The 25,945-nt window shown below is 45.7% G+C and overlaps 1 protein-coding gene across 2 annotated transcripts in view; it reads right to left on the bottom strand.

Annotated features, from left to right (window-relative positions):
- The window catches only part of SCUBE1 (signal peptide, CUB domain and EGF like domain containing 1), a 258,064-nt gene that overhangs the window by 34,657 nt on the left and 197,462 nt on the right, over positions 1-25,945 (bottom strand). For both annotated transcript variants that reach the window (XM_036761573.1, XM_036761572.1), the window contains 2 exons: positions 24,452-24,568; positions 4,598-4,720 (listed from right to left, as the gene is read on the bottom strand). In XM_036761573.1, the coding sequence (XP_036617468.1) occupies positions 4,598-4,720; positions 24,452-24,568 (240 nt within the window). The remainder of the gene's footprint in view (positions 1-4,597; positions 4,721-24,451; positions 24,569-25,945) is intronic.

Below are 25,945 nucleotides of genomic sequence, written 5' to 3'. Positions count from 1 at the left end.
TTCTATCCAGCTGAAACCAGCCTTCTTCACATCCTGCCCTTCACACCTACCCGTATCTCTTCCACACTGGCTTGCACATAATAGACACCTAAGTGTGTTGAATTAACCAGAACTGGGCCAGATGTTCAGGAATTCAGCCACGAGGTGGCAGTGCAGACCGTAAAACCAGGCCACTTGTCCAAATTTGTCCAGATTTCAGACTCCTTGTGAAATACAGAACCATAGGTTTGGAACTGGAAGAGACCTTTGCACACTCATAGAACTGGGAGAGACCTTTGCACACTCACAGAACTGGAAAGTCAGAAGGGGACCATTGATTTTAATTCATGCGCTAAAGGAATCCCATTTCAACACACCTGAGAAATGGTCCAGCCTCTACTTAATGACCTTCCAGGAGGGTGATCCAGACCCCAGAGGCAAGCAATTCCACTGCTGGACAGCTCTCATCATACTAAAGTTCTTTCTGACCTCCCACCTAAGGTTTCCTCTTTGCTATTTCTCCCCACTGCTCCCAATTCTGCCCCCCACCCCCACCTCAGGGGCAGAGAGAACAAATTGAATCTCGACTACGTGTGACAGCTCTTCAAACATGTGAAGATAGTTTCAATGTCACATCCCCCCTGAGCCTTCTCTTCCCCAGGCTAATCATGCCCAGATCCTTCAACAGATTTTCAAAGATCCTTCACCATCATGATAGCCTTCTTCTGGACACTGTAGCTTTTCAACATTCTTTGTAAGCCTTGGCACCCAGAGCTGAAAAAACACTATAGATGAGGACTGGCAAGGGCAGAGCTCAGTGGGAATATTGCATCCATTTTGCCTGAAGTTCTGCTCTTAATGTAGCTCAAAATTCTGTTAACTTTTGGGTCAGCCACATCTCTCTGCTAATTCATACTGAGCTCTTGCTGGCCACTGAAACCTCTAGATCTTTTTCAGAACTACTGATGTCTATCCAAGTCCTCCTGTGTAAAGCTGATTTTTTTTGTACCTAAGTGTTAAAATGTAAAAACCAGTCTTAGCTCGAGTCAATAAATAAGATTTGGCCCTGAGGTTATTGCTTGGTGATCCCTACCTAGTAGCTTGTCAAGATCCTTTTGGAACCTGACTGCCATCTGGTGTGTTAGCTTACCCCCTCCTACCCCCACCTCACCCCCAACTTTTGTCACTGGCCAATTTGATGAGTATGCCATCTATATCTTTATCTGAGTCATTCATAAAAATGTCACGGAGCAGCTTGGGGCTAATCCCTGGGGCCCTCCCCTGAAGATCTCCTGCCATGTAAACGTCAAATTGTTAACAGCTGACTTTTTATTCTGGTCATCCCACCACCTCTGAATCTATCTGATTTTATCACCATGTGGTTCAGTGTGGTCTGCATATAAGGATACCTGGAGCTGGTTCATCTTGGTTTAGTTGCAAAATGTCATATTACCTAGGCTTTGTTGTATTTTTATTTTGTTAAGTATTTCCAGGTTTAATTAAGTTCCCAGTTTGTGAAGTATTCCCCAGTTTAATCTGGGTTGGGCCGCACTCTGGAGTGTTGCAGGTGGTGGGTGTTTGACACAACCGATCCATATCTCTCCATCTTTTCCACAAGAATAGAATAACATATTTGATCAAAAGTTTGGCTAAAATCTAAGTAAATTATATTTATGGCTATATATATTATACACATGCCTCTACCATCTACCTAGTCATCTGTCTATCCATCTAGCTATCTCTCTCTCCATTTATCGAGAAAATTGAAAATCCTTGAGGATAAGAGCCTTGCCCAAGTTTGCCCAGGTGGTGAGCAGAACGGTTTCCTTGTGCAATGCCAAATGTCATTAGTTTCTAAGGCCATTGTGGAGAAAGTGCCAGCATGGTGTGGGATTTTTTGAGTTCTGGTTCTGACCTTCTATCTCTGGGCCTCTGTTTCCCCAACTGTAAAAAGAAGGGGTTGGATTAGATGGTGTTTCCGAGACCTTCTAGCCTTTGATTTCATGAAAAGCCAAAGACAGTTGTCAGGGCAATGTCTAGGGATTGATTTGAGAAAAAAGCCTTCCTAGTGAGCCGGTCTGCATCTACTGCCACTAGGTGGTGATCTTAGATCATCAATGCCAGTTTCACCAGCTGTCCTGAGGCAGGTAAATTCTTAGTACTCAAGGCTGGAACGCATCTTGAGCTGATTGAAGCTAACCCCTTTCTGTTAAAGAGGAGGAGAGTGAGATGTCAGAAAACAGCAGCGGGGCAGGAGGCTGATGGTTTCCACCAGAGAACAGCTGTGAGGGGAGGGAGGTCGATCCCGTGGCCAGGCAGAACCTTTCTTGTGTGTAGGGCTGTGGGTTAGGCACACGCCAGTGCCCACCACTAAGGAGCTTCTAGGTTCTTCTGGGTGCTGTGAGTAGGGGAAGAGATGGGACAAGCACACAGACAAGTAGGGGAGGGCTCCAGACTGGGTGGTCTAGGGAAATCTGTAGAAGGTGGATCACTTTCAGCTGGGAGGATCAGACAAGACTTTATGGAGAAGGTGGCACTCAAGCAATTGAATTCACTTCAATTCAATCATGCTCATTAAGTGCTTACACTTCACAGCGCTTTGTGGTAGACACTGAGTGAAATGTAGAACTTAGGTAAGATCTTGTTCTTGCCTTCAAGGATGTTATAGGCTGGGAAGAGGGATGGATACAACACAGGCAACAATAATTTATTAGAATGGGATTTAGCATATGATAAATTCAATTAAAAATTTAAAAAAAATAAAAAGGAAAAAGATTCATGGAAGGAGGGATCCAGGAAGAATTCAAAGAGGAACATCAGAACTGGGCCTTGAAGGAAGAGAAGGATTTCCACAGGTGGAGATGAAGAGTATGGGGCTGGGGAGGGCTATAGTAATGCATTTAACTAGGAGATGGCAGGCTGGACTCAAGGAATAGCCAGGAGTCTAGTTTGGCTGGAACAGAAGAGTAGGTGATGGGGTAACAGAAAATGAGACTGGGAAGGTAGGAGGAATCCAGACTGGGGAGGGCTTTGAATGCCAGGAAGGATGAAATTGGGGAACAGATAATAGTCCCCATTCCTTAACAGGCTAACATCTCAGAATTGATTGGCTAGGGGCCCCTTCTAACTCTGGAGCAGAATATGCCACCCTAGGTATTGGTGAAAATACCTCTTTCTGTTAATTCATTAAAGAGCAAGGTTGGGTTTTTCCCAAAGGTTTGAAGGAAAATAGAGGCAAGCCAAAAGCATGAGGATAATGTAAAACATGAAGCCAATGGATTTCTAGAGCATGAGAGTCTTCCCAGAACCCAAGAATGCCAGTGATGTCTGTGTCCTTACGAGTCACCTAGTACAGGATATACTTGAAAAAGAATATACTCTGTAACACACCTGACAGCATACTCCCCTCCTAAGTTGGGGTTACAATTTAGGAAGGACATGAATAGAGCCGATGGCCACTGGGGAAGGCTAGCCAAAATGGGCCAGGCCTCAAGCAGGGCTCCAGCCTGAGGAAATAATTGGAGGAATTGGAAATGTTGAGCCTGGAGGTCTGTGAGCAGGGATGTGGGGGGAGAATTTTGAACTTAAGTACAGCTCAGACTAGATTCCCCACCCCCACCCCCACCCCTGGGTCCTTTTGCCTCTAAAGTGCCATAACCTTGTGCACTTCATGCCTTCTTCCTCTTAGCCTTTTTGTAAGGACCAAATGGTATGCAAAGAACTCTGCAAAGTGTTCGGGTCTGAGTTGTTATTCCTGGGGCAGAGAGAGTAAAGGAGGGTCTCATGGCGAACTTCAGACCTTCAGAGCCCACACTGTGAGTCACTTAATTACCACAGAGCCAAGTGACAAGGACTTCTAAGGATAATCTTATAGTCACTACCATAAAGAAATTGGATCACGAACCATGCTCAGAGGAGACATATGTGCCACCCTTCAAGGTCTGCCAAGAGCTTTCTACATCCTGTCTGTTCTGGTCCTTGCCCCAAACCCCCTGTGAAGTGGATGCTATGACACCCAACATCTCCCATCTCTAGCCGTCAGCTTCTTAAATGTGAAATGGGGAGAATAGCTGGGTCATGTTCTCAGGATTAAACCTGGAAGGGATCTCTCATTTTAGAGGTGAAGAAACTGAATCCCAATGAAGGGCAGAGACTGACCTGGGTCACAGAGGCAGGAAGTAGCAGAAAGGCTGTAAAACCAAAGCCTCTCCCCTGACAGGCTGCCATCCACAACCATGGGGCTCCCACCGCTCCTAGGAGGCTGTTGCAAGGTCCCAAGCCAGTTGTGAGGAGGAGCAGTGTCACAAAGCTGCAATACTGTGGTCTGTGCCTGGGGCCAGGACTCAGGAAGACTCTGTTTAAGTATGGTTCTGCCTTTCACTCAGTTGGTGACCTTCGCCAAGTCCTTTCCTTTCTCTTGGTCTCAGTTTTGTCCTCTGAAGTAAGGGGTTAGATTAGGTGATCTCTAAGGTCCCAGCTTGTTCTAAATCTTACGGCCTCTGAGGTCTCTTTGATTCATTACCAAGCAGAGCCCTGCCCCTCTTCAGTCTGGTCTGGCACAGGGGAGTGTGTAAGTCACCAGCACATCTAATAGAAGGAAGGTTTTAGAAAGAATTACCTTGACAGGTCCGTTCATCTGTTAGCAGCTTATAGCCTTTCTGGCAGCTGCATTCAAAGCTGCCCACTGTGTTCCTACAGAAATGGTCACAGCCTCCACTGTTCACCAGGCACTCATCAATGTCTACAGGGAGCAGAGAGGAAAAGTCAGTTCACAGAAGAAGCAGATGTGCATGAAATGTGCCTCCCCCTCCCCCATCCCCACTCTGGGGTCAGCACCAGCCCTCCAGCCCTCCAGCCTCTCATTCCAGGCACCAAGATCATCAAGCGTAAGCCCTTCTTTTCACAGATGACAAAGTCAAGTCCCGGTGGTTCAGAATAGAACCCACACTTTGCTGCCCTCTCTGCTTTCTCCAGAATGCAGTGACTTGGGAAGAAGTGATTGTGGGTCCCAGAGTTAATGGTATGCTTTGCTGATGAAGCAGGGTAGTGGTGTAGGCATATTGGCCTGAGATTGTAGAGACCTGGGGTCTAGGCTCAGCTCTTCCACTTAACAAGGAGCTACTGTCCAATACTAGAAGAGGCAAATGTTTGCAGGAGCCCCATGCTTTGCCGCCCCTTGGCAGCTCTGGGAAACATGGCACAGTTCCAGTTAGTCTTCCGAAGTACCAGAAAGGAATGGTGATTGTGGCTGACCTTTCTCATCACTTAGGCACTCAAAGCCTTCCCAGCTTTCTAGGAGAGTCTCCTTTGAGCGGTACTCTGAGAGCTGAGACTGCAGATGTGTTCTTTGAGTGGAAGTCAGCCCCTGTCCATCTTATGGCCACCCCCTTTCTGTGGGTGTTAGTTTGGCCTCTTTCCTTCCAGGGTCTGTCTTTGTGTTGGGTGTGTTTGTTGGAGGAAGGGGTCACTCAGAATCAGAATGTCAAAGCTGGAAGGAACTGTAGAGACCATCTTATCTAAACCCTGATCATACAGAGCAAGGGACTGACATTCAGAGTGGAAGTGACCTGGCTACAGCTACTCAGCCAGGATGAGGCGAAGCAGAAAGCTTGGCCTGGGTTCGCCAGCTCTCGCAAAGTCAGCGGCCTCTTACCCGTTGGAACCTTTTTCTATCTTTTCAGGTCTTCCCGCATCAGGGGTTGAGGAACCCTGACACTGCAGAAGTAATTTAGATGCAATGTATTTCTTCATTCATTCATGAAATTATTATCGAACAAGAGTATGTTCATGGCATATTTTCAGCCTATACTACGTCATGAAGTTAACTAGTCTCTGTGTCAAAAATCTCCAGAGAGCAACAAGATGAGAAGGGCTGTGCTGGAGGGGGGTTGGTCCTAGAATCAGGAAAGCCAAGCTTCAATACGGTTTCTGACACCTGCTTTGTGACTTTAGTCCCAATGCAGAGTGCAGCCCAGGAGAACCTTCGCCTTCTGTGGCTGCCAGGTGGCCCTCTAGACACAGCTCTTTGTCCTGTATCAAATTACGTCTCATTTAGCATTTATGCCCTGTGATGAAGACATATGAGGAATCTGAAATGATCCCTGCCCTCAAGAAGCTTACAGTATAGGGAGAAAAGAGACATCCTGAAAAAGAGAGTAATAGAGGATCTCATAACAAGAACCAAAGAAATGGGGTAGAAAAGAAAAGCCAGAGGGGAAGTAAAGGGGGGGGGGAGAGAAAGAGAAAGAGTTAGGGAAGTTAAAGAGGGAGGGAGAGAGAAGAAACAGAAACTGAAGGAGACAGAAGACACACAGACAGATCAATATGTTTAGGGGAGGCTTCACCTGCTGAATTCTTATTCTTCTTTTTAAGTCCAAATCAAAGACTTCTCCAGGAGGCCTTCTCCATCATCTCTATTACCAGGTCATTGATGACCTCTCCCCTGAGATTTCACATGGCACGTTGCATGTTTTAGTGTATTGATACTGTGAATTGTAACTCAGAATTAGGGTTAGTATACTGAACTAGCCCTTGAACTCTATGTCATCAACCATGCTCTCCATACAGTAGACACTTAGTACAAGTTATGGCTCGAGTTCTACTCTTATGTCCAGCTAATCCCCATCCTCCCGCTCCTCTGACTTTGACCTGAATTGTGTTCTGGCACTACATCTCTCCCTCTCCTCCACTACTCTGGGCTAGGTGGTCCCTCATCACTTCTCACTGGGCAGCTCTCACAGCTTCCTAACCTGCCCAGGAGTGGCAGAGGTAGGGCTCAAACCCAGATTTTCCTGGATCCCAGGTTCCTTGCTCTAGCCGACAGCCACACTGCCTCTGCCTGAGGATTTTGAAGAGGGGATTTCTGTTCAAGTTTGGGCCAGAGGACCTAAGAGGTCACTTCTAACTCTGAGTTTGTGAACCTCTATTTTTTCATTTGTAGAATAACATTCCCAGAGTTACTTGTTTCACAGAATCATTGGGAGGATTCAATACTATGATACTGAAGTGATTTAAAACCATAAAGTGTGGTGTAAGCTGCTATTATCTTTCCTGTCATGGTTTGCTACCTTTTTGGTTCTGCTCTGTAGTCAGCAAGGTCTTCTTAGCCAAACACTGTAGGATGTCTGTGTTGGGACTTTCTTCTGAAACTTGGACCTTCTGAAATGTACAGGATGCAACCACTAACTGTGAAAACATTTGGAACGACCCAGAGTCCTGAACCACCTTCCTCTGTTTCTTTCCATTGGCTGTTGCAGCACTGACAGAGAGGAGGAAAATGTTTTCCCTCAGTGGAGAAGACAGAGAATGGGGCATTTCACAGGAAAACACTTGGCCCCTAGCCTTTTCAGGCTACAATTGGTTTGCATAAATTCCATACTCTCCCCACCTTTCCCAACTGTTTTTCTTTCCATGGCTATAAATATTGTTCTGTAGGAGGCATGTAAAATAACAAATCATTCTTCTTGGAGGAAAAGGAGGAGGGAAGGTTGCGGGGAAAGGGAGGTGCCCCAGTTCCTATTTGCATGATTTAACCATAGGATTTCAGAGCTGGAAGGAACAAACTTTAGGGGTTGTCTAGTCCAAGCCTCTCATTTTACAGGGGAGGAAACTAAGGCTCAGAGTTCCCTGGTGACTTGACCATAGTCATTTGCATGATAATAGACTTGGAACTAGCAACCAAGTCTTAGGACGCCAGATCTAGTTTTCTTGTTCCTGCTGATTCTCCAACCTTTTTATATAACTGAGGGAGTTCTGTGGCCAGGACTGTCCCAAAGCAGAGCCCTGAAGGAGGCCGTTTGTACAGTCTCAGAGTTGTAGGGACCTCAGAGGGCACCTAGTTGCCCTCCAAGCAAGGATCACCTCCCTAGCATCCCTCAGCTGTCTCCAGGGACATCTCATTCTACTTTGGTACAGCTCTTATTTTTAGGAAGTTGTTCCTTAAATTTAGCCATCATCTGCCACTCAGAAACTTTCTTCCATTGCTCTTAATTCTGTAATCTGAGATCAGACAGATTAAGTCCAATCCCCCTCCCAGAAGAGAGTCCTTTAGATCTCTGAAGACAGTGAGCATCTCCTCCCAAAGCTTTTCTTCTCCTTTATATAGTCCTTGCCTGGAGAGTCTTCCTTCCTCCTGCCATTCTCATACCTTGCCTCTGAATCATCTGTATCCAGTGGGATCATCATCTGGGATTATTGTCATGGCTAGCTAGAGGCTGGGAGTTGGTAATTGGGGCTTTGTCACAGACTCACTTTATGATGGTAGATCCAGAATGTTAGCACTGGACTGAAGCAGGGGTCTCTTCTGTGACCTTGACAAATCACCATCCATCCAGTCTCTGCATAAATACCATTGACGTACTTCTTAAATGTTCACAAAGCCCTTCAGATGCAAGTAGTGGACGTATTGTTCTTGTGTCACAGGTGAGGAAACAGAGGCCCAGTGAGAGGACATGCTTGCCAGAGTCTCCTGGATGGTTGGAGCCAGGACCTGAGTTAAAGCTTCTTAGTTCCACTCTACACTGCTGGCTTCATGGAGCTCATTCCCTTATAAGGCAGAGAATTCCATTGTTGGACAGCCCTAATTGGTCAAAATCTGACTCTGAAACTTATAGTCCCAGAATGGAGAGCTGGTAGGGGCCTCAAGTGGCAGAGGCAGCAAGTGGCTCCTTCCAAGCGTTCTGGACCAATGCTTGGTCTCCAGCTTCTACTTCTATAGCCTTTGTGGGTTTCCAAAGCATTTTCCTCACAGCAACCATGTGAGGTAGGAAACGTAAGTATCACAACCCCATGTTCTAGATTAGAAAATATATTCTTAGAGACATGAAGGGATTTGCCCACAGTTCTGCAGCTAATAAATAGCTGAGCCTTGAATCGAATTTCTGTACTCTTGTAGACCAGAGCTGTTTCCATTAAAATATGCAGTGTTTGAACAGCTCAGCATCTTCTAGGGAGTGGCAGGGAATGAATCTCCTTTAGAAGCAGATTATTCTACTGTTTGACAGCTCTAAATAGGCAGCTGGGGTGGGGGGTGCCATAGGGCACAGAGTGGTGGACCTAGAGTGAGTAAAACCTAAATTCAAATCCAGCTTCAGACACATACTAGCTGTGTGACCCTGGGCAAGCCACTTGACCTCTATTTGCCTCAGTTTCCTCCACTGTACACCAGAGATAATAATGAGATATACCTTGTAGGGTTGTTGTGAGAATCAAGTGAGAGGATAGTTGTAAACTTAGCACAGTGCCTGGCACATATGGGGCACCATATAAGTGCTTATTCTCTTCCTTTCTTTAATTATTAGGAAATCCTTCCTTATATTGAGCCCAAACTGACCTCTCTGTAACTTAAAGAGAATCACGGACTCCTAGAGTCTCAGAGGTCACGTTGTCCAACACCTCTACCAACTGCAGGAATCCCTTGTAGAATGCCCTGGGCCCAGATGCCCTTCATAGAATGGGTGGAGAAATGAATAAGAACAGGCCAATCTTCCCTCCCAAGCTGTGGTGAATTCAGACCTGGGTTAGGTTGTCCAATTCCCTGACCCCCATATTTTGGCAACCTGGAACAAATAAGACAGGCTGCTCAGAATGGAATCTGACTTCACAGCTTCATCACCATTTGCTTTCAGTCTTGGTATACACTATGTGTGGGTATGGAAGAGCCTAAGATTCAACCCTGAGCCCAAAGAGACTCCTGTGAAAAGCTCCCCGCTCCCAAGAGAAGTGGTCACTAGGGTGTAGTGGAAAGGACCCCTGGCCATGAACACAGAAAAGTCCTTCTACTGGAATCCTCATGAGCTGGGTCACCCTGGGCAAAACACTTCCGCCTCTTGGGGTTTCCATTACCCCATTTGTCAAATGAGAGGGTTGGATGAGATGGTCTCTAAGACTCCTTCTTGGTCTGATATTGGTGATTCTGAAATCTAAGACCAACATTGAGCACCATTATCTCAGGCTTCCCAGACTTCCAAGACTTCCTGGACATTCACCTGGCAGTCACTGAACTAACTCAAGTCAAATGCTCCTTGTATGTCAAATAGCATGCTGTCAGTACAATGCCTGGCACAGAGTAGGGGCTTAAATGCATTTAATGCACTCACCTACTCATTCATTCACTCACTCATTCCAAATAACATCCTGTCTCTACAGCCACTAAATCACTCACAAGTCAGCATCCTTCTTATTCGATGCAGCTAGGATAAAAAAGGAGAGGTATCAGTTGGGAGAAGAAAAATCTTTGCATCAAATATCTAATGAAAGTCTGACCACCAAGATATTTAGGTAATTAATACTGTACAATATATAGTCAAGAGTATTTTCCAATGGACAAGTCATCAAAGGATATGAACAAACAGCTCTCAAAGGGATTACAAACTATTAACAACTATAGAAAAGATTGATCCGAATCACTAATAGTAAGGGAAATGCACGTGAAAGCAACTTTTGGTTTTACCTTGGAGCTACTAGACAAATTGGCAAACACACCAACTGATGGGAATAATCAACGCTGGCGGTTCTACAGACAGATAGGCACACTAACATTGTTGGTGAAGCTGTGATTTGGTGTAACCTTCTGAAAAGCAATTTAGAATTATGCTAGAAACTGACCAAAATGTCCATGTTTGATCCAGAAATCCTACTGCTAGGCATATACTCCAAGGAGTTCAAAGACAGAAATAAAAAATCCCACATGTGCCAAAATGCTAATGCTTTTTGTTGAAGAAAATAACTGGAAACAAAGCAAATGTTCATTGACTGAGAATGGGCTACACCAATTGTGGAACAATTGTGGAACACGGATGTATTTGGGCATTACTGTGGCATAAGAAAGAATGGATTTAAGGGATCCAGAAAAGCCTGGGCAGGGAAGAGAATCAGGAAAACAGTAGAGACAATGATTACAGCAATGTCAGTGGGAAGAACTAAAAACCAAAGGGGAATGTGGTGTTTGTTATAATGACCAAGCCTGGTCCTGGGGAAGAGTTGGGAAAATACATGTCCTCTCCCTTTGAAGAAGTGGAGGAAACACGGGCACGAAATCTTTCATAGATGTCACTTAGTGTGCCGGGCTGCTTTGTTCCCTTTCTTGTTTTAGTCTTTGTTACAAAGGGTGGTTATGGGGGAGGGTGCTATCTTTGGAAAGGAAAATGATAGAAAAACCAAAGATATCAATGACCATTTTTTTTAAAAAAAAGAGAGGGTTGAGTGAGATGCTTTCTCATTGTTTTCTCTCTCTCTCTCTCTCTCTCTCTCTCTCTCTCTCTCTCTCTCTCTATCTCTATCTCTCTCTCTCTCTCCCTCCCTTCCCCATCTCCTATCTCCTCTCTCTCTCTCTCTCTCTCTCTCTCTCTCTCTCTCTCTATATATATATATATATATATATATATATATATATATATGTATATATATGTAATATATGGAATCCAGCCTTCCTGAGTCATAGGGAAATTCTCTATCCCTCCGTACCCACACTACTTCTTACTGCTCTTGTCATCATGATGGTTTCTGCTACTGCTGCTACTACCACTAAGCCGTTTTGAATTTTGTTATGATTATCCTTAGAAATCTTAATGATTTGCACTTGAGAAATAGCATAAAAGACATATGTATTATTATTAATACAGATTATTATTAACTGACATGCAGATAATTATTTATATATAGGAGCAAGTAGCAGAAGTGGCAGTGAACCCAGATCTTCATGACTCCAAGTCCCCCTGGGCTGTCTCATTACTTGACCATGCTGCCTCATTGTCAAGAACCAGAAAAGGGGGGGACTCCTTCCTGTTGCAGGAGTGAAGGATGACAACTGATGGGCAGACCAAGGTTTCCTAGTACCAGTGAGATATGAAGAGAAGAAGAGGAAGGTCTCTGGTGCATTGGGTAGACCTTTTATAGGGAACTGATGGAAAACACACAGGCCAAGAAGACACAGAAAGGTTTTTGATCTGCATTCCATAAGGGCTTGCTCACACCAATGAGATTGTCGATCCAGTGAAATATCATGGAATAAGAATGAAAAGCCAGGTTGGTTTTATAAGGGTACCGGTATATTTTCAGGTGTTATTGATGGGTGGCCTAGTCTAAGGAGCAAAGAGTGACCTTTGGGTGTGGCTTTAAGGACCATATTATCAGTAGCCAATATGAGGACTTGTCCAGGAATCAGGCTGACTTTGGAGGGACCATGTTATGCAGGAATTGTACTAAGAGTTAATCCGAATATCTCTCCCTCCCCTGCCCCCAAGGCCCCTCCTGGATCTTGTTGTGGCAGAGGGTCCTGCATAACTCAATGAAACTATGAATTTGTTCCTGTAAATGCAGGTGTGGCAGATTAGCATCTGTGGCTCAGGCTTAATTAGGAAATTGCAAAGATCAAAGAAGGAAGATAAGATAGAGAAGGACACTGCAAGGACCTGCCTTCACCTGCCTGAGCCTCGGCCTCCTCCAGAAAGCCTAGCAAAGCTGTGTACTTTGGATAGCTGAGGGACCTTAGAAACAAGAGATTAGAGGACTCATTCACTCTGTTCTTACCTGCCAAACTCATCTGGAGTGGCCAGTGTGACTGTCCTGCCCAGTCCCTTTGAAGTGGCTCCCAGAACTAATCTGACTAATGCTCCTCTCATCTGGTAGGATTGAAGCCTACTCTGGATCAGCCTGGAGAAATCACACTTCACTTGGGCAGCTGACTTATCTGAGACTGTGTCAGATCCCTCTCTTCTGACCAGGTCTCAGCCTTGTCCAAAATCTGGGGTGTGCAGCACCTTCAGCCTGTGTAACCACTCTGGGGATAATAGTCTAGCTGGGAAGGTGAAGAACTGGGGTCCCAAAAGATCTTGGTAGGCTGGAACTATGTGACAAATCTAAAAAGATTAAAGTGAATAGGAGAGACTGTAAATTCTGAAGTGGGGTTGCAGGATTACAGCAGGGAAGGATCCTGCATCAGTATGAAGAGCTGGAAAAGGCTTCTGAGATTGACTTAGTCCAGCCCTTCCTGATACTGAGGAGGGAAGGGGAGAAACAGACTCCAGGGTACAAATTCAATAGAGGGAAGAACCCCCAGCCACATGTAGGCTGAGAAGGGGTGCCTGCAGCTTCCATGTGCTACAACAATTTGCCATCGTAGGGTTGGCCACTCAAAGGACAGAGTGTAGGGAGATTCTTGTTCAGGTGGGGGTTGGGCTTGATGACCTTTGAGGTCCCTCCTAACTCTGAGGCTGTAATTTTGTCTTCTTCCTTTGAATCTCCCCTCAAGGAGGCTCTAGTCCAATGCAGGCCCCAGTGGGTGTGATCTGTCTCTGTGACTAGGATTCTCCCCTCTCCAATTCATCTTTCACACAGTTACTAAGTCAGCAAAGATTGAAGTCATTTTATGCCAGGCAGAGTGCCAAAAGCTGAGGACACAAAGAAAGGTAAAAAAAAGTCCCTGCCCTCGGGGAGCTCACAATCTAACGAAGGAGACAACGTGCAAAAAACTGCATAAAGACAAGATACCTGCAGAACAAATAGGAGATCATCACAGAGAAGTGTAGTTACTAGCAAGACAGAGAAAGACTTTCTGCCCAAAGTGGGATTTTCACTGAGACTTGAAGGAAGACAAGGAAGCCATAGAGGAAACTGAAGAAGGAAAGAATTCATAGCTGCTACAGACAAATTCCCTATTTTTTCTGAAATTTACTTCTGTTAGCTACAAACAAAAATAGACAAACCCCAAACTCCAGGATTTGTCTAATTTTCTATGAAAATTCTTGAATATAAATTGTGAATATTCTTAATTAGCAACATGTTTTTCTCCACATTTCTTTGGAAAACTCATCTATTCTTATAACTTTAACTACTCTCTCTCTCCCTCTCCATCCCTCCCTCCATCCATCTGTCTGATTGCCTCTGTCTCTGTCTCTTTTTTGTCCTTCTCTCTGTCTCTTCCTTGTCCCTTTCCCTCTTTCTTTGACTCTCTCCCCCTCACCTCACCTCTCTCCCTCTTCTCTCTCTGTCTCATAAAAGTCCTCTTCTGATCCTATACCTTGTCCTGGCAGTGACTGGCCTTGGCATTTTGAAAGTTCTGGCAGTTCCTGCCAGGCTAGAGAAGCCTTGAGTATAGGCCTGGGGGCAGACTATCGATGATCATTCCAGCCAAGTACAGAAGGGCTCCCCACTGGATGACTGGTCACTACGTAGTCCACTCCTTGGTGTTAGAAATCCATGAACAGATAAAAATACACAGCCCTGAGTGGTCACCATGAATGAATGTTGCCTTTAACGTTTATGGTGATGATAGTGGAGTGTCAGGAAGGGGGTGAAAGAGCTCAAAGATCCCACATCTTGTAGACAGTCTACAAACACTAACAATGCTTGGTACCTGTCATGTTTGATCCTTGTTCAGGGACTTAATTAACGTGCTTCTGGTGGAACTGAAGCCTTGACTGTCTCACTGTCAATGATGGGAATACACAGAGGCATTGTAGCTAAGTGGGAGGACTGTGCACAGGTTGGCAGAGAAGGAGATAAAGAGGCTGCAACCATCAGCATCATCTGCCCACATGACAAAAAGCACAGTTTTATGGTGCTTTCTGTCATCTGACTTGCAGTTGTCATGAGGAGGACAAGAGAACATCCCTAATGATGGCACCTGCAGCTTATGATTCAGCCCTTGGGGAAGAGATGGCAGCATCCAGGAAATCCCCGACAAGAAGGCAGGGAGGGCATACACTGGCACACAGTGAATTCAATGCAAAGTCAGCCATGCAAGAGTATGGATCATAGGGGTCCGCTTTGGGCCTGCAAGGGGCTCACCTCCTTTTTAACAGAGTAGGACACTGAGGCACAGGGAGGCAGAATGCCTTGCTCAGGTCACTCAGGCAGCATCATCTGATGAGGATTTGAATCCAGGACCTTTGTCTTCAGAGGCACAGCTCTTTCCACTGTACCAAAGGTGGTCTGGTGTCAGGAAATGGAAGTGGCCAAGGCTGCTGGGAATGAAGACTGTCTTCAAAAAGAACATTAAAAGAGCTAAGCTTGGTGAGCACCAAGCATCCCCACACAACCAGAGAAAATGCCTGGGGCGGGGAGGTGGAGGCTCTTGTTTGTGGCACAGCCAGGGGGCCAGTGTCACTGAGTTGAAGAATACGTGTTGCAGAGGAAGGTGTAAGAAGACAGGAAAGGGAGGAGGGGGCCAGGCTATATTCAAACTCACTCTCCTTCTCCTCAACCCTCCTCTGGGAGAGTCCCATGAATTTTTAGCCTGGTAAGATTATTGCTAATAAGTCAGAAAGATACATTGCCAAGTCCAGTTACAGAGGCAAGAGGTTCATAATCTGGGTTTTCTGATCTGAGGGTGCTAACCTGATTCCCACCAATATGTGAGTGCTGGGATTGGGTCAACAGTCCCGTGAATCTCTTTGGCTTTATCTGGGATCACTCAGTGCTTCTGACAGTTCCCATCATTCCTCATCAGCCGGGGAAACCTGTGCAGAGCCATCATTGCTCAGTATCAGAGAATCCCGGATGTGGCTGACTGGGGAGACAGCCCCACAGAAGCATGTTTGCGTAAACTCCAGCCGATTCCGGGAACCCAAATGGAGCAGGGTTTGGGCTTAGGCAGAAGGTTAAGAAGCACTCTTACTGGGCAAGGCAGTTAATAAAATGCCGATGTTCGGAAGGCAGGAGGCACCAAGGTGGGGGCAGGGAGGGGAGGAAGGGCAGAAGAGGGCAAGGGGTGGCCGGCAGAGCAATCTTCTTGTTGTCTCCTGTCTTCTGACTAGATGGCAGCCTGCTGCAGGGGAAAGTGACAGATGCAGAGAAGAAGGCTGCATTTACTTCCTCGATCAGGCACTTGCTAGCTGGCGACCTCTCTGAGCCTGTTTCCTCATCTGCAAAGTTGTTGTAATAATGCCAACCTTACAGGGAGGTCTATCAGGAGAGAAACGCTTTGTAAACCTGAAATATTTGGAAATGAGAACTCTTCCTACCATGTGTGGACACAGCAGTGTCGCTGGTTTTTAAGCAAACGTGCCCATGTGCTCATCCAGCTTATTCCCCAGACTTGGGTCCCGATGACTTTTGACTGTTTCCCCAAATCAAACCCACTCCTCGAGGAGGAAGATTTGCTTCCAGTGTTGAGATTCCCTGAACTTGTCATTCAAAGCCCTCCATGTTCTGGATCTTGCTGACTTTTCCAACCTTATTTCACAGGGTTCTCTCTCCAGAACATCATGAATGAGTGAAATAGGGTCATTACTTGTTCCTCAGTCTTGTCTATCATCTCCAGCTTCTGTCCATTCATAAAGACCATTCCCATACCTGGTCTCCACATCCACTTCATCTCTACCAATGGAAATGTCTTTCTTCCTTCTCCATAAACGCTTTCCTGGCCTTCCAAACTGAAAGCGTGCTTTCCCTCCCCAGATTTTCCTGGAGCACTTTGTCTAGATCTCTTCTTTACCATGGTCCATTCTACCTTCATGATACTCAATCTCTGCATGTGCCCTATCCCCCATTAAACAGCGATCTCCTAGAGATGAGAGGCTTTTTCATCTTTGTACCTCTTCCAGCCACGAGCACATGTTTAACAAATGTTCCTGGTGTTTAATAAACATTCCTGGAATTGAACAGAATGAAACGAACTGAAGACAGTTTCCAAAGCAAAGTCCCCCAAAAGTCTCAGCAGTTGTTCGTTTGAAGGGGACATAGTCATTGGGATAAAAAACACAACCTGTCCCTCCTTCCTCACCACTGTCTCTTGTTTTGAAGTCACCCCCAATATGTTGGTCCTATTTGCTCTTCACTGTGGGGATGGGGAGGGGAGGAATTGGAATTTCCCTACTGATAGCTAACAAAGGTCATTTTGAAAAGGGCCATGAACTATCTACATGGAGTAGAAAACTATTCTGCCACTCTCAGTGACCTGCCTGAAATAATAACCATAGTGGGCTTTTATGTAACATTTAAAAGTTTGTAAAGCACTTTACCTGACCTTGTTTGAGACTCCCAACAGCCCTTTGAGCTTGGGAGTACTATAAGAATTATAAGCCTTGTTTTACAGATGAAGTTAAGGCTCACAAGAGGTTACCGAGCTAATTGGAGTCCAGAGGTGGACTTCAAACTCCAACTATTCCAGGCCCTGACTCTTTCTGCTGTGCCCAATTGCCTCTCTTTAACGGTGGTCATGGAGCCGAGCCAAGCTTCAGAGTCTGGGATCTGTTCTTAAAAGATTGTGCATTTTAGAGTGTAGGAGAGTCATTGTGTTGCATTAGCCAAGAATAGACAAAGTCCTTGGCCCATGTTGGGCAAGCCGCTGCTCTAGAGAGCTACACGGAGGCATCCACATGGGGAGAGCTCCAGCTGTCACAGGACTTTGTTAGAGGCTTGGTATGTGCCAGGCTCTGTGAGTGACAAACAAAAGAAAGTCATTGGTGGCATCTATCACCACCTGATCTTCTTGGCTCACAGTCTCATTCAGTAAGAATGACTGTTTGGAGATAAATGTTAAAAAATGGAAAAATTCAACAAAAGTCATGCTCATTTGGAAAAAAGTCGATACTTAGTTTAACCTTTTTGTCCTCTTTGGATGAATGAGTGCTTGTCTGTTTATGTGTCTGATCCTGCCAGTAGAATATAAAGTCCTTGACGGTGGGGACTGTGTGGTGGTGGTCGCTGTTTCATCTCTGCATCTCCAGCACTGGGTATAGTCAGCACAGACCATAATAGGATCACGGTGCTAGCTAGATGGGGTTCTGTTTCCTTTTATCCATGCCCATGCATGTTCTAATTACTACTGGACTAAGAGAACCCTCAGTGGGGCAATCTGGAATTTACCCTGAAGAGCTAAGAAATGATCCCCATGTGGCACTGGTTTTAGAAGGCAGAGAAAAGCCTTGAACAAGTTCTGGGTTCCCTCAGTGGAGGAGGAATGAGAGGGTGAGGTCAGGGGTAAGGAGAGTCAATGAGAGGAGTCTGTGGAAGTCATAGGAGGTGGGCCCAGCCTGGAACAGAGCAGAGACCTAGCTAGGCCTGTCCTCAGACAGAAAACACACACTCCATCCCTGGGCCCACCCTTGAAGCCTTTTTTAGCTTAGCATCATGTTCTGATGGCAGAGCCTTGGGTGGAGAACCTGCAGCCTTGAAGCCACATGTGGAATCATTTTATTAAGGTGATTTGTTCTGTGAAGTTTGGATTCAGTCAAAGGGCCACACTTGAGGACCTAGAGGGCCACATGTGGCCTTGAGGCCACAGGTTCCCCATCCTTGAATGCTATGAGAAGTCATAAGACTTGAATGGAGTTCTGTGGAGACATAAATGTGTATGTGTGTGAGAAACTCAAGATGAAACAAAAACATTTTAGGAAAAAAGTAAAGCAACTTTTTGTAACTTGGCAATGTTCTCTGCTCCCAAAAAGGAGAAGGTTAGCTAGGATTGGCTTAAACTTTCTATCTGTAGGTGAGGCATGCATTCATCTATCCGACTAATAGCAAATGACATGCAAGGCATCTCAGGAGACACACTAGAGGTCATTTTCACAAGATCTGTCACTCTACAGCTGTCTTAGGCTGACTTCTTTTTTCCCTATATCCTTTCTCTTAGTGCTCTCTCATCAACTCCAATAGACTCGATTATCACCTTTATGCTGATGACTCCCATATCTATATATCCAGTTCGAATCTCTTCCCTAAGGTTCAGTCCTGAATCTCTACTTGCCTACAGGACATCTGCTCCTGGACGGCCTACCGAGGCCCCAAATTCAACATGTCCAAATCAGAACTCAGCACCCTTCCCTCTCCACCTGCCCCCTCTTGCTTTCTCTGTTCTGTGAAGAGCATCACTGCATTCCCAGGGATTGTCTAGAATTGTTTTTCATTCTTTCTTGCCTTCCTCCCCCACTCCAGGGCCCCAACATTCAATTCATTGCCAAGGATCAGTTCCACCTCCACATAGAGATTCCCTACCCCCACCTTCATGCCCCTACCATTTCAGTTCAAGCTCTTATCACCTCTCACTGAAATTATGGTAATACTCTTCATTCAATCAGCAAGCATATATTAAGCATCTACTATCTATAATTACCAAGCTGGGCATATAAAGACACAAACAAAATGGCTCTCCCTTAAGTAACTTACGTTCTTTTGGGGAGAAACAGAAAAAACATAGGCATAGACACAACATACAGAATGTCCCAAAAGACTTGGTGCATTTTTAAGCTTATTAAGACTTAAAATGACACTGAGACTTTTGGGACAGCCTCTATATACAAAGAACACAGGGTACAGAGGAATTGGGGGAGGGCCAGAAAGGGGGTCAGTGAAGGAGGGAGTTTTTGAGCTGAGCTTTGAAGGACCACAGGGATTCTAAGGGGCAGGGGTGAGGAGAGAGTGTCCATGGGGGAGAATTTATGCCAGTTCACAGAGATGGACCATCATGCATGAGGGATTGTCTGGATTGTAGAGTGCATAAAAGGGAAGTGTGTGAACTGGCTGGTAAGAGGCAAGCACCACCTTAGAAAGGGCTCGAAATGCCAAAAAGAGGACTTTGTATTTGACCCTAGAGACAAGAGGGACTGGAACTTCTAGAGCAGCGGAGTGACCTGGTCAGACACGTGCCTGGGAACATTTCAGCCACTCTGCACAGTCCAGAGGGGAGGGTTTGGAGACTGTTGGAGTGGTCCAATTGAGATCTAGAGGGGAGGGAGGTCAGGGAGGTAGAACTGGTGACACTTGTCAACAACGTTCGATCCAGTCTAAGAGACTCTCTTGGGGTCCCTGTCCTCCAGGACCCTGCCTTCTGTTGGGGCTGAGAGCAGGAATACAACCTATGATAGAGGAGCTTCCATATGTGAATGTTCATATCTATATCTACGCGCTAATTTGAGGAGCAGGGAGAGATCCTGAAAACTTGGGGGATCAGGACATGTGTCCTTTCCCTAAGATGAAGTGTGTGAGCTGAGCCTTGAAGAAAGCTGGAGAGGTGCCTTAGGACATAGAATGTCCAAACAGGGAAGAATCTTAGAATCTAAAAGGTGAGAATTAGAATAGATCCTAGAACATGGATAGTTAGAAATTGAAGAATCTTAGGATTTAAAGCACAGCATAGCAGCTGAAAGGAAGCTTAAGACAAAGAATGTTGGAGCCTGGTAAAGACTTTGGAATGTGGGATATAGAATTATAGAGGTGGGAGATACCTTGAAGAAGCTAGGCTGATCCCCTGGTTTGACAGACACAGAAACTGAGACCCAGAAAGGGGAAGGGATTTTCTGGAGGTCACACAGCTAGGATCTGGGCTTCATTTGGAGCCCAGGTCTCCTGACGGCCCAGCTCTTTCCGGCACACTGCAGTCAATGCATACTCTCGTCAATGGCACTGATCCAAACCAGGGTTTGAATCAAACATTTGGGATTAGTTAAGGAGCGCTGAATTTCCAACCTTTTCATCATTCTCAAGAGGGCCAATTAAGCAGAAAACAACACTCCTTGGACATCAAAAACTCACCCTAAAGAACAGAAAGACTCCAGGATTAAAGAGTTGTACATCAAGATTCCCATTTAACAATAAAGGTGGAATGCTCAAGGCAAATCCTGTTTGGGATGTGCTAAAGTTCCCTCTGGCTCCCCTCAGATGGTATGGGTAAAACAAATTCCCAACAGTTTGGCTTGCATACTTTGCCCCCAGTTTTTCATCCTCAGCATTACAAAACACCTGTCATCTCTCCCCTTCAGAAATACTCCCCAGCCTGACCTCACCACCTCCTTGTTCTGTGACACTGATCTCATTCTCTAAGAGTTGTTCAGGAGTTTCAGTCATCTCTGACTCTTGGTGACCTCGTTTAAGGTTCTCTTGGTAGAGATACTGGGGTGGTTTGCCATTTCCTTCTCCAGCTCATTTTACAAATGAGGAAACTGAGGCAAACAGGGTGAAGTGACTTGCCCAGGGTCATAAGTAGTAAATGTCTGAGGTTGGATTTGAACTCATGTCTTCCTGACTCCAGGTCTGGCACTCTATCCGCTGTTGCATGTAGTTGCCCTCTGTAAGAGTAGAACCTTTAGAATGAGAGGTTTTGATGACTTTTCCTTTCAGATTTGGAGACATCATTGGATTTAAAGGCAGAATACTAAGCTTTCCAGTGCTTTCGTGGTTATTACTCTGAATCCAAGGAGACTTTTACACTTGGCCATGGCTTTATGACCTTCAAATCTCCATCTCCTTCACTCTCTTTATGTCCTTGGATAAGTCTCATAGCATTGAAGACAGAGGAATGGGCTGTCCTGAGTTCCTGGTCTCCAGTTCAAGGTGTTCAATGTCCTCTGTATGCACATGGGTCTCAGCTCTGTTTGTCCAGTCCTGACATCTCTGCTGTCCTCCAGTCTTGATTCACTAACAGTCTGTTGGCTAATATCCTATAGACATCTCGACTGAACAGGTCCAAAACAAAGCTCATTATCTTTCTACCCAAACCCTCCCCTCTTCCCAGCTTTACTATTTCTGGGAAGGGCATTGCCATCCTCGCAGTCACCCAAGCTCACAGTCTTGCTGGCATCCTTCTGGTGCCTTCCCTCTGAGGTCCCCACATGTTTGCACTGTCTATAGCAGCTACGTACACGTTCGTATGCACACTGTCTCTTCCTTTGGAATGGGAGTTCTCTGAGGGCAAGGACCATGTTTGTGCCTTTATTTGCATCCCGAGTGCTTAGCACAGTGCCTGGCACATAATAAGCGCTCAGTAAAGGTTTGTGGACAAATTGACCAGTTCCATCACTGAGAGACCTTGGGCAAATTAGCAAAACTAAGCTTTGGCTTCGTGATGTGTAAAGTGGGAGCCACAATAATTGTGCTACCTACTTCACTGGCTTACTCAGAGTAAGGCTCAAATAAGACGATGGATGCGAAAGGGTCTTGTGACTGAAAGGCCTTCAGCAGGCGCCTACTTGCTTAATGTTATTAGTAGGTTCTGTGAAAGTAAGATGTTAGGCAAAACATTATGGGGTTGGGGGAGCAGCTAGATCCTCAGGAACAGCATTATAATTTGGCAGCTGAAAATTGGGGGAGTTGTGTTCTGAATGTTTAATGACTGAAACTCTACCAAAGACAAGTCAAATATCTAAAGTCTCTAGTGAGGACTGCTCTGCCTTCTTCGGTCTCAATTCAAGAGTAAAGGGGAGGCAGGGATAAGAAGGGAGAGGGACAGAGAGGGGGAAAGAGAGAGAGAGGGAAAGAGAGAGAGAGAGAGAGAGGGAAAGAGAGAGAGAGAGAGAGAGAGAGAGAGAGAGAGGAGAGAGAGAGAGAGATAGAGAGAGAGAAAGAGGGGGAGAGAGAGAGGAGTTTGTGAAATAAGGTTGTCACAGATTTGCACCCTGGTAAATATATCCTGTGAATGACTGTTGATATGCAGGATGAAAGTTTGTATTGAATTAGGTTATCTCTAAGGTCCCTACCTTAGGCCAGCTAGTTGGCACAGTGGATAGAGTGCCAAGCTTGGAATTAGGAAGACCTGTGTTCAAATTCAGTCTCAGACACTTCCTAGCTGTGTGACCCTGGGCAAGTCACTTAAGCCTGTTTGCCTCAGTTTCTCATCTATGAAATGAGCTGGAGAAGGAAATGACAAAAACCACTCCAGTATCTCTGCCAAGAAAACCCCAAATGGCGTCACTGAGGGTCAGACATATCTGAAAAATGGCTGAACAACAGAGGTACTAGTCATCTACCATTCTATGTTCTTAGGTCTTTTCTAGCTCGAAATTCTATGGTCTAAGTAGTTCCCAACTCAGATATTCTGTGTTCTGAGGTCTTCTTCTCTCCTCTGTCTCTTAGTCTTTCTCGTGTCCTCTCTCCCTGTAGAGGCACTTCTGGGCTGTGACACCCTGGGCACATCACAGAACCTCAGTTTTCTCATTCGTAAAATGAGGGAGGTTAGACTCGATAGCCTCTAAGATCCCTGCTGACTCTAGGCCTGTGATCCTGTGGTCTCACTGTGAACTGTAGGTGATGAAACAGAAGAGACAAAGAAACTTTAAAAATACATATTGAAGCTACTTGGAAACATAACCATCATTATTATTGCACAATGATAACTTGTGTTTATATCATCCTTTATAACCCCTTTTCAGGTGATGCAAATCTGACCATTCCTTTTTGCGTATGAGGAATGGAAGCTCAGGCTTGGCCATTATAATGTAGCTAATAAATGCCAGAGTCCACATTTGAACTCAGGTCTTCCAACTCCATGCTTAGCTCTCTTCCCATGATGCCAGGCCTCTGTTTACCCTGTGCTCCTTGCAGGCAGAGGGCAAGAGCTAGAAGCTAGCTAAAGGCCCATCATGCCCAAGGCCTTCATTTTCTGGAGGAAGAAATTGGGGGGGGTGTCACTGCCCTGTGAGAGGTGGTGCAGGATGGTTCTGAGGGCCAGACGGTTTTTACCCAGCAGCAGTGAGAGGCATATGATTAGAATGGAAGCTCCCATGGAACAGGGTTTATTTTATGACTTGTCTTTGTAAACCAAGTGTCTTTGCCTCCCATCATGCCTGGCTCATGGTCAGCACCTAATAAATGCTGGTTGATTGATAGATTCCATTCCCACATTGCTCCAAGAACAGAGACTCTCCTATTTCCTTTTTTCACTAACTGAAATGGTGCATATACTATGTCCACAGCAGTGAAAACCAAACCACCTGATTCCCTTATTTCTCCCATTAAAAGGAGTCAAGAACCATACTGCCTCCTCATTTTCCAGCTTCATTAGATACCCAGACCATCTCATTCCTTTCTTTCTCCACTCAGACTGATTCATGGACTGTCTTCCTTTCTTACTTCATCAACTAAAATGATAACAGATCAGAGATGTCTTCAGGTCTCTCCAGGTTGCACTATGACTCATCTTTTCAGGACATTCTCTCACGGTACTATGGCCCAGTACCAGGCCATGGGAACCTCTTCATCCTGGCAGCTCTGTCCACCCATGAACCACTTTTCACCCTGAAAGTACCCTTTGCTCCCCTGAGGCCTCACCCTGTGATTGGTTGGTTCCTCCCAGAACCTCCAGTTTAAGGAGGAGGCCCAGGCCAAAGATATCTCTATTCCTCTTCGGTTGTGCTACTGACCAATGCATTTCCACATCTAGGGCTTTCTCTCCTTCCCCTTCCCCTCCCCCAGTCCATCCCCAGCCCTTCTAAGGGTTGTCTTCACCATTAGAGTGTAATCTCCTTGAGGGCAAGACTGCCTTTCTACTTCTATTTGTATTAGCCCAATGTGTGGCACAGAGTGGGTGCTTAATAAATGCTTGTTGACTGACTGACCACTCTGTTTCCTTACTTCTTTCACTATCAGGATTCAATTACCTCATTTACATTTCCAATTGGAATATTAAACAGACAAACAGACACCCAAATTCCATATTTCTCCAACTGAAATAACATCCCAGCAATCCCTCCCTTCTTTGGCTGGAAGGCGAGGGGATCAAAATGGGTTCCAAGACCATTCCTGAGTAACTGCGGCTTACCTTTGCATGTCTTCCCATCGGGCTGCAGGGTAAAGCCCACCGGGCAGCTGCAGCGGACTCCTGTGGCTGTGTCCTTGCACGTGCGGTCACAACCTCCATTATTGACAGCACATGTCTCTGTGGAAGCAGAGCAAAGAGAACATTCAGTCTCCTAGGCCAGGCTGGTTGCTTCATAACCCTAGAATCTTAGCCTTAGAAGGGATATCCAAGAGCCTCTGGCCCACCGGGATCATCTCTGCTATATCCCTGACAACTGGCTGTTCAGCCAGGCTTGCCTTAAGGACCTTGGGCCTAGGTCCCAAAGCAGTTCAATGACAGGAAGCCCAACTGGCCACACAGATGAGTGTGCTTGCTAGCTTAGCTTAGGGGGCATCTGGCCCGAAGGTCAAATTTCCAAACCCTTTCCTTGTTAGAGCACAGGTTCAGAGTCAAGATGGCCTTCCTAAAAGCTCTTCTAGAGTAAAATGACAGCTTTGGATTTCTAACAAAGAGAGGTCAGGAGGGAATTCGAGGGCAGAGAAAATACTTGAAGCCACGAAAGGGTTAATGGGAAATGAGCTCCATACATCACTTTGACAAGAGTCTACAGGCCTGATCTTTTCTCACTGAGCTACAAGCAAAAGGCATCTGGGTTTTGTCCACTTCAAGCTTTTCTGCAAATTGAAAGGAGCTGGAAGTTGGTGGGGGAGGGCAGAATCAAGGTCACTGAACCCCATGCTGGGTTGTGATACTGAAATTTCCCAGGGCTTGCCACAAAGAGAGTGGCACCCATTTGGCCTGGGCTGCAGGCCAGGGATGGTCCAGCCTCCCAGATGTGGCCTTTGGGGGGGGGAGAGCTACTAAGCCCCCAAAATAAGCTTGATCTCCTTTCGCCACCTCCTCTTCCCCTCTGGATGGTGCTATTGTGGCTAATTAGGTGTGTACATTCCCCAGGCATATCAAAGACAGACTATAACTAAATAGATGGCTTTCCCCCTTTGATCCTCTGTCGAGCAGAGTGGTGGGGATGCCAGTGGGATTTATTTTTAGTTTTTTCTCTTTTGTTCTGTTTTGTTGCAGGAAGCTCCAAACATGTTTATCTGTTAAGCAGCTGCCAGTGGCCACAGAAAATCTGCTCTACCTGGGGATCCATGACAGTGTCTAGAAGCCCACAGAAAGCTTGGTGGGCCTTAAAATAACTACCAGCCTGCTCAGATTTCTACACACATCAAAACAGACCAGGAGGGCTAAAATAGGATGGAAAGTTTGAGTGTTTCCCCAAAGGGCTTCATCCTTCAGTCTCCATTTCTACAGGAGTTCTAGAAAAGAGTCATGGCCAGGAACATAGAGAGGGAGAACTTGACCTTGGGAGGAACCTTTTAGGACAAGATTTCTCCATCCAGTGACATCTCCCCTCCCCTGACACCTATCACATGTTAGAGTAGAAAGAGGGTGGCAGAAGAGCAGGATTTGAATCTTGGTTCTGCTGTTTGCTCCCTGGGAGCCCAATCAAGA

Source organism: Trichosurus vulpecula, chromosome 5 (genome assembly GCF_011100635.1).
Source record: "Trichosurus vulpecula isolate mTriVul1 chromosome 5, mTriVul1.pri, whole genome shotgun sequence".
Classification (NCBI taxonomy): domain Eukaryota; kingdom Metazoa; phylum Chordata; class Mammalia; order Diprotodontia; family Phalangeridae; genus Trichosurus; species Trichosurus vulpecula.
Note: the sequence above shows the minus strand (reverse complement) of the source record. Positions and strands in the feature narration are given on the sequence as shown.